General features: G+C 47.1%; 1 protein-coding gene across 2 annotated transcripts in view; it reads right to left on the reverse strand.

Annotated features, from left to right (window-relative positions):
• ches1 (checkpoint suppressor 1) overlaps window positions 1-14,678 on the reverse strand; it is a 59,098-nt gene that overhangs the window by 28,689 nt on the left and 15,731 nt on the right. For both annotated transcript variants that reach the window (XM_068576644.1, XM_068576645.1), the window contains exon 2: window positions 1,657-2,256. In XM_068576644.1, coding sequence (XP_068432745.1) covers window positions 1,657-2,238 — 582 coding nt within the window. In that variant the 5' untranslated portion in view covers window positions 2,239-2,256. The remainder of the gene's footprint in view (window positions 1-1,656; window positions 2,257-14,678) is intronic.

The following is a 14,678-nucleotide window of genomic DNA, read 5'->3' on the forward strand; positions in this document are numbered from 1 at the left end:
AAAGATTAGGACCTAAAGAATCAGAATCTGCAACAAAAGTTACAATAAAACAAAGTCTTGGTCTGTTAGGACGGAGTTTCAGTGAAAAAACTGTGTCGTTCGGTTCCAAAAGGAAAAAATTACGTATTTATGCCAAAGATTGCCTGAATGGGGCATGCTGGGACTTTTGGCGCGGGAGGATTTTCGCGCACGGTTTCCAAAAGGTTAGGATGATGAAGGAATGAAGGATATTATATTACACATAATCATATTAACTAAATAACTTTTGGTACATCCTTTGTTTCACCAGGGCCTAATCGTGACACTGAGAAACATATTACCAGGAACATATTTCACTTGAAGTCAACTTCAAAGAGTGTGTCGAGAAAACCAAATCCAACAGCTCATATTCTGTGAGAAAAATAGATTCATTACTGCTTGATAATTACTTTATTTTGACATCAAAAGTGGCCTTATATCTAATGATGTCTGCTATTCACTTAAGTTATTGTTCAGAAGTTTTGCAGATTACATATTAGGAGCTGCTGATTTTAAAACATTGGGCGCCAACCAAAAATATTTTGGCATTCGTATCATAACTTTGTCGTTATGTTTTCCGTACCATGAGCCACGTCAGACTCATCACATGCTCCTCACCGTGATGAATGCCACCCGTGCGTTCATGAGGATCGCACATCAGTATTATTCACGCCCCAAAAGTCCTGCTTTAGACACCCATGAATAAAAGTGTGTGATATTTATCAGCGTCAGCAGCAGAATTCCCGCTGAAGACGAGGAAAGAGAGCTGCTCCTGTTTTGCCACCTGAGAGTCGTACGTCACGAAAGTACAGAGGAAATGGTCTTTGGCCGTGGTGACAGGAGGGGTCAAATCATTTAGGATGTTCATATCGAGGCGTTTCACGATAGCATCAATAGCCATTGTAAATGACCGGTGATATCGATCACATTAACCGAAAATTTGAATTGCAGAGTCAAACAGGATAACGTCAATACAATTATGAAGTGTAATTTGTTCAGGGTCTTCATCTCAAAATTGCTTCAAAGTAATAAAGTACACAATTCAATCAGAACAAACGTTGTCTTGGATAACAGCAGTCATGGATCATGACTCCTTCGTTGTCTTTGTATTGCTGAATGCAGTACGTTCTCCTAAATCACTCGTCACAAGACCCGTAATAACAAATCAAGAACACGAGTGCTTCCTGCATGAAGCCAGTCCATGTCTTAAAGTACTTGTTGTTCCACTGGAGTGTGTTGGATCCAGCTGACACTATTTTTATGCCAACAAAAACCTCAGTCCACTCACTATCTTTGACATTGTACACAATACACAGCAGCCCTTCCATGACAACCTGTGGCCGAGTGCAGAGAAATCCTGATGTTTGGTTAGCAGCTGGATCACAGAATGAACTGACTCCTTACTGCATTGGTTCCAGCGTTTACCTTTAAAAAATAACTTGAACGAATTAATCTTATCTTAAGAAATCTTAAAATCGGACACGTTCCTGATTAGGACAGGAAGTAAGAATGATACATGAAGTGAAGACCAGTCGGATCAGGTTCTTCGGGCACATTTCAGTGCTACTTTGTTTGGTAGCCACAAAGTAAAAGTAGATACCAGCCTTTGAGCGCTTATCCAACATTGCTGCTCCCTACCTGGCTCCGGTCTTTATCCACCTTCTTGAAGCACTTGTTGAGTGACAGATTGTGGCGCACTGAGTTCTTCCAGCCAGTGGGGGCGCTAGCAAAGTAAGGGAAGTGCTCCAGGATCCAGCCGTAGATATCCTTCACCGGCAGCCGCTTATTTGGCGCGTCCTCGATGGCCATGAAGATCAGGCAGCTGAAGGAGTACGGCGGTTTCCTGTTGGCCCCCGCCGCCAAGTCGTACGCCGAGTGTCCGTCGCCGAGCAGGGGGTCGTCTGGAGAGGGAGACGAGGACGAGGGCGAGCGGGGGTGCTGACCGTCGGGGTCCTGCAGCGGTGAGACGCTACGCAGCCCCGAGTGGCTGAAGCTGTTGAGGAGGTCGGTGCTCTCGTGGAGCCAGGAGAGGCTGGTGAGCTCCTCGTCTTCCGCCTTGGAGAAGGAGGCGGACAGGGACAGGGAGAGGTCAGCCGCCTCCGCCTCGGATGCCGCCGGAGCCACGTCCCCCTGCCGATACGGCGGGCTCATACCCTGCGAAGCGCTGGCTCCACTGCTGGGGCTCTGGGCCTTCTTACTGGGGGGCATGGTGGGTCCCATCCAGCCCAGGGCTCACTCCTGCAGAGGAAGACAGCAGAGAGAGGAGACAGGGGAGGAAACGAAGAGGCAGAGGGGAAGGAGCGAAGGAGGAAAAGAAGAAGAAGAAAAAACGAGGTCAGCTTGTGAAATTCATTTGGCTTCTCACATAAAGCCTCAATTCTTGTTAAAGGCCAAAGGGTGGAGACACGCAACAAGATTTTGACCACATTCCCAATTAGGCTGTGTTAGATCTGAGGGGAAAGCAGACATCATCATTTTTCTCTTGGGCTTTCTATTTACTTCTGACTGGAATGGCAAATTTTGTGCTTCATTGGTTGAGGAAATCGTGGCTTGTACAACTACCCTCTAATTACTAGAGTACCAGCAGAGTATTGACTTTACATGGGGCTGCAGTCATAACATGTGAGTACTGTTAAAGGTCTAATGGTTGGAGGGGTCACAGAGTTGACTCCGGCGCTCTGACATCTCTACTTCAGGAGAAAAGTGTCAAGGTTGGTGCTCTGGATGAGTGCAGAGTTGAAATAATGGATTTATAGCATTACAAAAGCGTCCAATGGTTCAGCCTTAGTTCCACAGCAGGTGACCACCCGAGAGGACGACGATTGGGTGATTTGCCAAGAAAAGAAACAAGAAAGAACCAACTTAGCGCGTTCAAACCCCCCCGTCCCCTGTTCTAATCAGACCATAATTCTCCTGGCTCCAGAGCGATGCTGCGCTCGTTAGACGCTGGTAATCGAAGTGTGGTAATTGAAGGGGAATGACACCACAATCAGAAGGGCTCACAACCAGGCCTTTGATTGTCCTCTAGCACACACAGCTGTGGGGAGGACCCAGGCAGCGGCTACCGCTCAGTGGAATCGGCTCAAAGTGTCTCACTGACATGAGCACACACACACACACACACACACACACACACACACATTTTGGTAATAAGTTCAGACAGAGAACCGGGCGTAAAAAAAAGAGAAGCAAAATGGGGAGGGGGGTAAAAGCACGGGCACAGGCACATGCACACGAACACACACACACACACACACACACACACACACACACACACACACACACACACACACACACACACACCACACCACACGCACACAAATTTTGGTAAAAAGTTCAGACAGACAACTGGGCATAAAAAAAAAGAAGCAAAACAGGGAGGGGATGCATGGGCACGCACACACACACACACACGCACGCACGCACGCACACACGCACGCACGCACACACACACACACACACACACACACACACACACACACACACACACACACACACACACACACGCACACACCAGGGAGCCGCCTTTAGGACACGGGGATTAAAACCGTGGATGTTCTGGCCGCTGTGCGGCGCGATCGCTCTCTAATCCAAGGTGATCATTGGCCGATCTGTCCCCTCACTCTGCGTGATTGACTGACAGCTGTCACCCGCGGCGACCCGACGTGTCCCGGTGACTACTGTCAGTTTGCTCCAGCTCCGGCGGCGATGTCGCCATGGCAACAGAGCAAAACAACTTGTCTCCTCTGTGACGCCCCGCCCCCCCCCCCGCCCCTCCCTCCGCCCCACTGGGTCTGTCGTCCCGGTCTTTTTCACTTCTCCAGCAGGCGTTAACTCCGCCTCCCATCCGACGGGGCTGTGGAGGGACCGGGCTAAATTTAGAGACGTGATGTACAGCTGCTGCGCGTGCAGGCGGCTCGCCCGTTTCGTCACCCCGCTGCTCCATCCGTCTTTCATCTTCCTCCCCGCTCGCTCCTTTCCCTCCCCGTCTCACACACGCGTCCTGACAGCGCGAGCTCATTCAACAAGCTGTACCTGTCTGCGCGCCGTCGCTGCACCAATATTGACGTTGAGCGTAATGAATTCAAATTGCCCGCGTGACAATAACGCCGCAGCTGAAAATAGCGCGCCACAATCAAAGGGATGGGCGAGGTGGGAAGGGGCTGACAGGCTTTTGAAGGTGTGTGTGCGTGTGTGCGCGCACCTCTCTGCACCAGTGTATTCATGCAGGCGTGTGACGGTGTGTGTGTGTGTGTGTGTGTGTGCACGCCTGTTTGTCTTTGGGAAGGAAGCGAGGGCGCCGCGGCGACACCGCTCCCGGTAGGAGTCCACCGGAATGCAGCGATGCTCTGATGCTCTCTCTCTCTCCGTCTCCTCTTCCTCCTCCTTGTTATGTTGCCATAGCGGCGAGGGGGCCATGAAACATTACGGCTGACAGTAAAGTCATCTCATTTTACTGTTGCTATGACAACAAACTCCTCACTGTTGGTTGGGGCCAGCGCGAGCTGCCGCCCAAGCCTCGTGCCTGAGTGTGTGTATGCGTGGATGTGTAGATGTGTGTGTGTGTGTGTGTGTCACCATGTCTCCCGTGGGCTCTCATAAAGCTTAACACACTTGCTCAGCTCTAAACAAACTTTCATGCAACTTCTACAGCGGCCCCTCAGGACCAACTGCTAAAGGACAAAGGCAGATATCGCTCAAGTTCAGACTAAATGATGCCTGTGTGTGTGTGTGTGTGTGTGTGTGTGTGTGTGTGTGTGCGTGTGAGAGAAGCATCCTCACATTTGTTTGACAGATGGGACTGTGCTATTCTCTCTGTCATCTTCATTCTCTGGATCTCTTTTGTGTTTGCATGCTTTGTTTTGATGTGTTGGTCTCTGTTTGGCGTGTCCACATTTGGCTTAGCGTGTGCACGCGTACGTGTGTGTGCATCAGAACGTGAGCGCTCTGCGACTATCTGCCGATAAGTCCAGTCTCCATCCCGAGCGCCCGTGCATAGCAGTGTGGTTTGAAGCAGTCGTAATCTGCTCCCTCTGTGACTTCGGCACCACGCGGCTGTGTTTGCGATAACATGGACGCCACTCAATTAGAGGAAACCACTTTCCCCGTTTAGCGGTATACTTAAGTCAGATTGTTTCTATTATTATGCCCGCCGTGAATATAGGTTTCATGAGCCTCTGACAGGTAACAAAGACTGAAAATGACCGCGGCGACTGTGTTGAACGTTCAAACTTCCTGGAGCGAAAGCACGACACATTTTCTGCTTTCAGCGTCTCAGTTTCTGCCGTTTTAAATGATTCTATTCTACTTTGGTCGGACAAATCAATCATTTTGAAGAAGAAACTGGCACCGGCACTATTGATGTGACTTTGACAAAACAAGTCTGACTCGAGGTTCACTTAACACTTTCTTTTCAAGAGACTTCAACCACATCACAACGTCTTCACCACAGATGGAGATTGCAATGTTGTCGTGGAGTTTGATCTGTTTGACATGCTCAGCATCCCGTATGATGTCAGCCAAAGCTCGCAGGGTTGGCTTTAAAGGTGAAGGAATAAATACACTTTCAGGGAGATGAGCAGATCCATACCACTCACTCGTGTGTGTGTGTGCGTGTGTGTGTGTGTGTGTGTGTGTGTGTGTGTGTGTAGCAGCCAGTTGGCTCACTAGAGTCTCCACTGGTTGCCTGGCAACCTTACAATGAGGACAAGACAGGGAGTGACTGCACCTGGCTCAGAAACAGTCTCGTGCGTAACCCCCCTTTAAAACCACAACTTGCATTGTACCACTATGGTGAAACAAACAAGATATAACATGTTAATTAACGCGCTGGGAGCATATATTCACCTTCAGAGACAGCCAGGCAGCCTCATGCGGAGCGACACGGGAGCTAGACAAGCAAGTGTATTCCTCAACATCTCTGAACCATCAGCTTTACTGAGCAGCTGAGCACACGCTATGCCCTGATGAAGACCTTGGGTCTAAAATGTGTTGGGACACTACCAGTTCCAAGGTCAATGAGCGCGATATATTTCACAACACACCATTAATAGAAAGAAACTCATCCCAGAAGAATGCTTTCTACCTCTTCAGGATTATTAAAATGGTTTGTATCGATCAATAATACATGTCATCTTTCACCCATTGAGGACAGGACTATCCAACCCTTCATACACTGCAGGAAGAGCCTGCAGGAGCCTTTTGGGGTGAAGTATCTCGCCCAAGGACACTTCAACGTGGACGAGCGGAGCCGGGGATTGAACCACCGATCCTCTGATTGAAGGACGACCCTGATGACACTGCTCTACCACTGAGCCACAGTCGCCCACTAAAGCTGCGTAGAAGACATACTGCAGTCACTCTGGCAGTCAACCATCACCATCACCTTATGACAATTAGATTAAAATCCCCTTTTTTAGTAGTACACATTAGATGTGCTCATGTGCTCATTCATCTTCTAAAATAAAACATTTGAGGTTCATTTTGCCAGGACTTGGTTTGCCTCTGTGTCTGTAAAACATATTGACAAACCTAGCTAAATGCCCTTGACTCGTCCTCAGTGTGCCGTTTGGTTCCAGTCATATCGAGCCTCAGGTAACAATGCTGCGCCATTTAATCAGATCAATACACTCTGATGTCGTCTGCATATACAGTAAGAATAGAGGGAGAAGACACATTTCTATTGCAGATTCAAGAGCCAATTGTGGACCTATGAACATGATCCAACCACACATTAGAAGCTGTCTTAGATACTTATTTGGCAAATCAACATTCAAATGTCAATAAAATGAGATGGGAATTTGGTTTTTGAGATTCACAGACGAGCAAAATGGACGAGACTAAACGTAAACCCAGAAGGTGTGTCGGTGACCCCGCTGAAACTCTGACCAGCTCCGAACTCTCTGAAGCCTCTATAACTGCAGGCAGAGGTCACCGGTGTTTACATGCAGGGAAGAAGGTGAACAAGCCCCTCGGAGACCCGAGAGGCTGGATGATAACTCCTGTGCTCTAATTGACGGTGTAATAATCTTACACTGCATTCACGCTCTTGCAGATACTTGTCTAAATCCCATGCCACATTTACGTAATCCTTAGAAGATCTTTATTCCCCTGTTGGCAGCTCTTTCTGTACAACGTGCGGGCGCTTTGTGTACTGAAGCCAGAAGAAAGACTTCAATAATGTCTTTTATTTCACTTTCTCTGCACTGGAGCCCGCCGCAATATTAACCAAACGGACTTTCAGAGAAATCTCCAAGTCATCAAGTTACAGAACCCCCCAAAAAACACATCAATGCAGAAATATTAAAATAAAACCAAGATAGGCTTCTGACACGCTGTCAGCGGTGCATTTACACTCTGCTCGGGGCCTCGGCGGACTGAGCCGACTATTACAACTTTGTCAGTCTGATCGCAGCTCGTGGCATGTGTTGCATGTCACGTCCTCCTGCTCCTCGCTTTCCTGTCAGTCTTCACTATACAGCCCAATAAAGCCGGTGCCATGAAAATAATCCCTCCACCCCCAGAATGGAGTAGTAATAGTAGTGTAGGAGATAGCGGCGACGAATGCAATAGTCGCTGGTATAGTTATTACTTTGCAGAGGGGTGAGCCGAACCTTGTGGCTCCTCTGGCCACAGTGATAAAGCAGAGAGTCAGATGCACCGAGGCAAAACTAATCTGGAGTTTTGATGACAAAAGGACGACCTTTATCCCTCCTACACATTGGCTGGATGGATGGACGGGGAGAGGAAGAGCAACAGAGAGACGCAGAAAATGAGAATTCTCTCCGACAGCGGGAAATAATAACTTCTGCTACATATATGTCAACACTAGCTGTAGGAAGCCTTGTGATGTTCTCCATTTTCAGCCCATGAAATTGTTTGCCCCTTCTGTATTTCCTGCTTTTCCCTAACGACAAATGTCAGGATTCCAGGGGGCTTTAAGGAAGCGGAGCAGGACCAATCGCATCCAATGAGGTCTGACCGTGTCTTCCTTTTATATCATCCGCAGCAGCAAAGAGTTATGGAATAGGGGTCAGGGGTCAGGGTGTCCCAGAGGACTGCTCCTGACCCCTCGGTCCCGGCTGCCGGGCAACTCACACAGTCGCAAACACACAGGCTTTCTCTGCCGTTCCCTCCGAGGACTGGTTTGGTCTGCGCAGAGCACGGCTTTTCACCAGAGTAACAGTGGACTGCTTTATGCCTGAAAAGCCCACAGTCAAACAGAAGCTTTCCTCTATGTTCTGTCATTGTTAATAAAACATTTCTAGGATTTGGACTAAAGATGCTTGATTGTTTGAGAGTCTGCCCTGCAGATTCAGCCCCAAATGATCTTTTGCATGTTAATTATTCATATTATTACTTTAATGGAACTACAAGGGGTACTGTGGCTCAGTGGTAGAGCAGTGTCGTCCTTCAATCGGCGGTTCGATCCCCGGCTCCACATCGATGTGTCCTTGGGCAAGAAACTTAACCCCAAATTGCTCCCGTAGCTGTTCCTGTGGTGTATGAATGGGTGAATGGGTGAATGATGATAAGTAGTGTTAAAGAGCTTTGAGTGGTCGCAAGACCAGAAAAGCACTTTCACTAGATTACATATCATGATAACCTTTTACAAAACTTCACCCAATACTTATTTTTACTGATAATAAGAGCTTAATGCATCATAATGCCAGTCAATGGAGCCTCTGGTAACTTTAGCTTGTAGCTCCGTTATTAGCAGGAATGCCTGGAAAGAGACAGCTGCTGTGATTCATGTGAGCAGCAAGCATAGGGATAAGTTACAATATACTGTAAAATATAATGAGTGTCTGATTAAGTTAGCTGTTCCAAATGTTTTTACGGTTGTTACTAGATGGCACGTCCTTGATACTGAACCCCAAATTATTTCCGAAGGCTGTGCCATTGGTGTGTGCGTGTGCATTACTTTATGCACACGCACACACCAATGGATCATTTTAAGGAAATTAAAATGATCTATTTATACTTGGTACGACTTGGTAGAATATTATATAAATCTGTGAACAATTAATTGTTTAATCAGGAACTACAAGAGCGATAAATTGATGATAATAAATAGTTGGTAGTTGCTACTCTATATGGTCCAAAGCACAGAATGCATCATAGCCATAATGCAAAGGGGCGAATGAACTTAATTATTGCGGCTTCAGTTAAAACGGGTGAAGGCCCTTGCTCTGTACCCTAAGTGCCGAGCCTGTCCTGCTCGAGGATAAACACTGCCCCGCTGTCTATTGGCAACCAACTGAGCAGATAATAAGCACATAATATACAGTATATGTAGGGGAACCGAGCCCCAGAACTTTCACTTTGAAAAATGATCGCACAAAGTGCATCAATGAGGCCACTGCTTCGGCTGTACAGAACAGCAGTGCACTGCTTTGCTAAAAGAGGAGCAAATGTACACACAGGAACTAAGAGGCACGAGCTAAGAAAAGGACCCGTGTGATGTATGGAGCACGGAAATCAAATATTGCCAGTGAATAATTCAAGACGACACACACGCAGCAGCCTCTGTCCTCCAAAGTAGGCTAACCAATAAGGCAAACAGACATTTGCATCAGGCAAACATGAAGTAAGTTTGGTATGATTCATCAGCAGCCAGCGATCATGAAGTCACGCTCATCCTCGCTCTCTGAGGACGGGGAACAATCAGACTCAGACGCACACACACACACATGCAGACACACAAAAGCAAACGGAGCTTGCGAATGTGGACGCTTGAAGGTGACTTGTGTGAGTGTGCAGCCTGGAGGTCCCTTAGTGGAGTGCAGTGTGTGTGTGTGTGTGTGTGTGTGTGTGTCAGGTCAAGCTCAAAAAAAGCCCAGGCTCAGGGCTCCAGACTTCCATGGTAATGGCCGTGACACACCACATGCAAGAACACGTTGGTGCACTCTTACTCAGTTACCCACTTGCTCGGCTGCTCATTCGGTCGGTCCCTTGTTGTCTCAGTCACTCACTAAAAGGTCCAGTCAGAGCGCGCTCCTGTTGTGGCGACCAACATGTGTTGTTTGCGCTGGGAAACTAAACCGCGACACGACGAGATCCTAATCGGCCGGGATTTCTTTTTTCCAAACTGCTCCAATACCCAGATCTGACAAGCCGAGTGGCTAACAAAGCTATCATTGAATCTCCTTCAGCGAAGCCCAATTAATGTAGGACACATGCAAGTCGCGGGTCCTGCAGGCGGATCACCGCTGTTGCCGCTTAAAATGACAAATGCAGCCAAAAGGCCCAGAGGAAACTCTGGGCTGGTGTCTAGTTAGCGTGCTCCTGAGGGCCGGGGGCCGCACGGCACTAAAGATCAGTTGTTAGAGAGAGAAACAGAACTCTCTTAAACCACTTTATTACTTGGGGCTGTGTTTGTGCACTTCAACTAGACCAGCAGAGCGCCGAGCGTCCTCTCATGAAACCATCGGCTGATTTTTCAATTTAAAAGAATAGTTCAACATTTTATAATACACTCGTTCATTTTCTTTTCAGCACAGATATGATTAGCTTAGTTTGTTTGCTAACATTCATTTTTCACATCATTATTTGTGTAAAACAAGCACTTTTTATAGCGCTTTTCTAGTCTTCCGACCACTCAAAGTTCTTTAACACTACATGTCATTATTAACATTATTAACCCATTCACACCCATTCATAACTGAGGGGAGGGGCAACCATGCAAGGTGTCCCCTTCAGGACTAACGAACATTCACACACATTCACACACAGCCGACAAAGCTCCAGGAGCTGCTGATCACCTCTCGGCTTTCCCTGCATACTTCAACACACAAACTTTTGAATCTTGTCATTTACAGAAATACTTAATTCCAAAAAATCATGTGCATATCAAATTCATTCATGAAAAAAATCGTTTTTCTGTCATGCCTCCATGAATGAATAATCAAAAATTGATTCTAGAGTATTGAAGCTAATAGGCCGTCTTTAAAGGTGCAAATTATGGGATCCATAATGACAGCCCGGTGTCCCTTCGCATGAGAGCCGTCCCTCAGTGTAAGAATGGGTGAATGGTAGGTAGTATTAAAGTACTTTGAGTGGTGCTTTTAGTGCATGTGAGTGCACGTGAGTGAGCCCACAAAAACAGCAAAACTGTCAAAACATCCGTTCAATTTTTGAACTTTTACACACTGCAATTTCCTCCAAGTCTCCTTCATCCAGGAGCATGCTCACTGCTTCACAAACACATGTCGTTATGCTACAACCGTAGTATTTAAAACAGTTCTGCATGCAAAAGTACTCACAGAAGCAGCATGCTCAATTGTCTTGTAAGACGAGTCGTTCTGACTTGGGGCCGACAGTAATGGAAGTCATTGTTAGACAAGCAAAAAGTAACACTCCACCTGTTGACTTTCTTTTGTAACTTGATGTTAACACGTGTTGGAAGCTGAACCTATAAAGACCAACAACGATCTCTCACTGTTACCACCTTCTCCTCCTCCCCTCTCCTCCCTCAGCCAGTCGCTCCCTCTCTCCCTCTAAGGCCTCCCTGTCTTTTCTCTTTGACAGTGAGCAGGTCCCTGTTGGCACTCGGTGCTCTTTTACAATATTGTGGGAAAGGAGAGAGGCAGAGAGAGCGAGAGAGAGAGAGAGGGAGAGAGAGAAAGAAGAAGAGGGAGATTGCCAGAAACACTATACGATATCAAAGCGGCCCAGTGCAGAGCCAACAGAGCTTTGATAGCGGGCGGGGTGGGTGCAGGTCAGGGACCCACAAGGAGAAAGGCTGGTGAACTGTTTAGAGAGGCAGCGGGATCTATCGGGATCCCCACATTGAGGGGAGAGCGTGGTGGATGAAGCTTTGAGCTGGTGAGTGTTTTTCAGCTGGATGTCCTGCAGTCAAATAGCAAACACACAAAAAAAAAAATGAAGCAGGGCTCCCTCTCTGTCTCCCTCTGTCTCTTACCCCTCTGGCTTTTCCACTTATCTTTAACAAACAGCAGCTCAGGCTCTCAGTCACTGGCCGGCGGTTTGTCCCGACAACAAAAAACCATGGCAACAACCACTGGAAGAGCCGGTCCGGTTCCAAAGGTCCGCCCTCTCTGGCTGTTTTGACTCACTCTGCTCTTTGAGGCCTTGTGCAAATTTGGCCGAAATGTTAGATTGGAATCAATAAGCAAATGAGCTCAAACTCCAGGGAGAGAAGCTTGTGATCCAACTGCCCGATGTTTGGTTGAGAAAGCAAATGGAGACCGGAGAGTCTATTAGATCACCTTTGGCAGAGGAGAGAGAGAGAGGTGAAACAGGACAAATATGTTCTGGTGGAGATGAGAAAGTTGGATTTGAAAAGTGCAGCGAGAAGGACAAGAGGGTGAGGCAGCAGTTTGTCCTCTCCGGCCGGCCTTTGCTGACGGTATTACACCGCTTCTGCTGATGATACAACTCCGCTTACATCCTTCACTCCTCCCTCCCACTCCTACAAGCTGTTTTTAACACTGCACAAGATACCTTATGTCAACTCAAACGTGTTCTGAATGCTGACAAAACTAAATGCAGACTGTTTACCAACTCGCAAACAGGCCAAATGGAGAGGAAAAGTGACGTGAGGAATGGGCTGCTCCTCGCCGGCCATGTGTCATCATCCCCTTACTGAGAGGCTGAGCTGCATGTTGTATCCAGGTAAATAATGCATGCAGAATGTGTTTACAACGGGCACATGTTAAAAGGATATCAGTCTTCTTTTTTAGTTTTCTGAAAAAAATTCACCTATGTATCAACCCGACATACGCATGGCAGGATACAAACTTAAAAATAAATAGTATTTAATTTAGTGCTGGTACCAAAGCGTCAGTACTTTTCCTGGTACCAGACCAAATTATGTCCACAGCTTGCAGTATCAAAACATGTCAAGTACCAAAAACTGGTTTCCAGCCGTGAGCTATGTGGGGCGCGCTCAGAGCGGAAGGCTCAAAGCCAAAAGCATGTGCATCTGGCTATGTCAACAACACAAGGAGACGCTGTGATAAGAGCACACACACACACACACACACACACACACACACACACACACACACACCAGATACTCCTCCATATCTTCACACAGACTGCAGAAGTGATGCTCTTGTTGTGAAGGCTAAACCAAACACGGTGCACATTAAACCTGCTGAACATCATAAGTTGTCACTGTGATGCTAACTGCTAACGTTAGCAGCCTCGTGAACATCAATACGTGGGCACCACCCCACTCGAATGGCCAAAGCAGTACTCGCTGTGACAGAACGCCTATCTCAAGCAACTTTCAAATGTTTGCTCCTCCACTTTGTTGCTGTTGAAGCTGAATGGAAAATGGCTGCCTGGAAAGTAGGACAAGCTTGTGCAAAGGAGTAAGTGGGCTCAAACGCATAAAAGGTTTGGCCGAAATCCGGTTTTCTCCACACCCGTGATGTTTTTTTTTTTGTACTTTTGCTGAGACAGAGCGGTTACTTCTATTGCCGTGCTAGCAATTGATGAAGTTGTTTTATATTCACAGGCCTCACTCCTTGAGCTGCATTACTGAGTCTACCTCTGTCTCTCATCAGTGTCACCTTCTACGCTCCAGCTGACAGACAACCCGTCCACTGCTCGACTTATTCCCTGCTTCAGTTTTCTATTTAAATACATAAGGCCACTCCGGGTCTCCCAATTCACCGTTTCCTTACATCTCAGAATAGAGAAAAAAGGAGTTGGTAAATCACTGTTTGCGCTGCCAGGATTTGTTTTTGCTATCTGTCCCCGAGGTCACAGCTGAATTAGGCAAAAGTGCCTTTATGTACTCTGCTCCCTCCTTGTGGAACGGACTGCAAAATGATTTAAAGCTGAAAGCTCTCTCGGCGAGTTTACGCGGTTAATGAAGGTTCTCGTGGCAGACTCAATAAGGAGCTGTCTTTGCTTTGTTTAGTCAAGATTTAAATAGGTTTGGCAATGAGCCTGCTGGTTTGAAGCTCAAGTGTTGCCTATTGGATTGATTATAAAGTAGTCTCCTGGCTATTTTGCTTTGATTGTATTTGGTTTTTGTGTGTTTTCCTCTCTGAGAATTTTGTGTTTGTCCGGATGCTGTGTCTTTGGCCGGCCTCCCTTGATGAAGGAGATTTTCATTCCGCGATGCTGCCCGGTTTAAATAAAGGTTCAATGACATTTGGACAGGAGCTCGTCTTCGCGTTAACCCTTAACGACTTCACCTGACCGCCTGTCCGGTATGAATTATCTTACAATAATAAAACAAGCTATGACGCCTCGTTTCCACTCACACGACACATCCCTCGCATTTTCTTATCAGCAGATCGGGAGAGTTGCAGTGAACAAGAAAGAGGATAACCGAGAGTGCAAATGACAGGAGTGGACAAGAAAGAAAGAGTGAGGGGGAGTAAAACAGAGAGGGTAGTTATATCCTAGGGTCATTAGCAGCATTTCAAAGTCACCCCGTCTTTCAGCGTATGCTGTTTGACAGGCCCTGCCAACAGAATTAGGGATGAGGGATGATGGTGGCGTGATTAGATGTGAAACTCAGGGGAAAGACAGGGCCTGATCCATGGTTACGGCACACTCGCATACATGCAGCAGGAAGAAAGGGGAGCGGGATAACGGACGATAAGCCCAGTCTTAAGAGGTGGTCAGTCATTGATTAGATCGCTCCGAAACTCTCCATTTCAATGCACACACCTCAT

Source organism: Clinocottus analis, unplaced genomic scaffold (genome assembly GCF_023055335.1).
Source record: "Clinocottus analis isolate CAN_PGR_092001 unplaced genomic scaffold, fCliAna1.0.p SCAF_15, whole genome shotgun sequence".
Classification (NCBI taxonomy): domain Eukaryota; kingdom Metazoa; phylum Chordata; class Actinopteri; order Perciformes; family Cottidae; genus Clinocottus; species Clinocottus analis.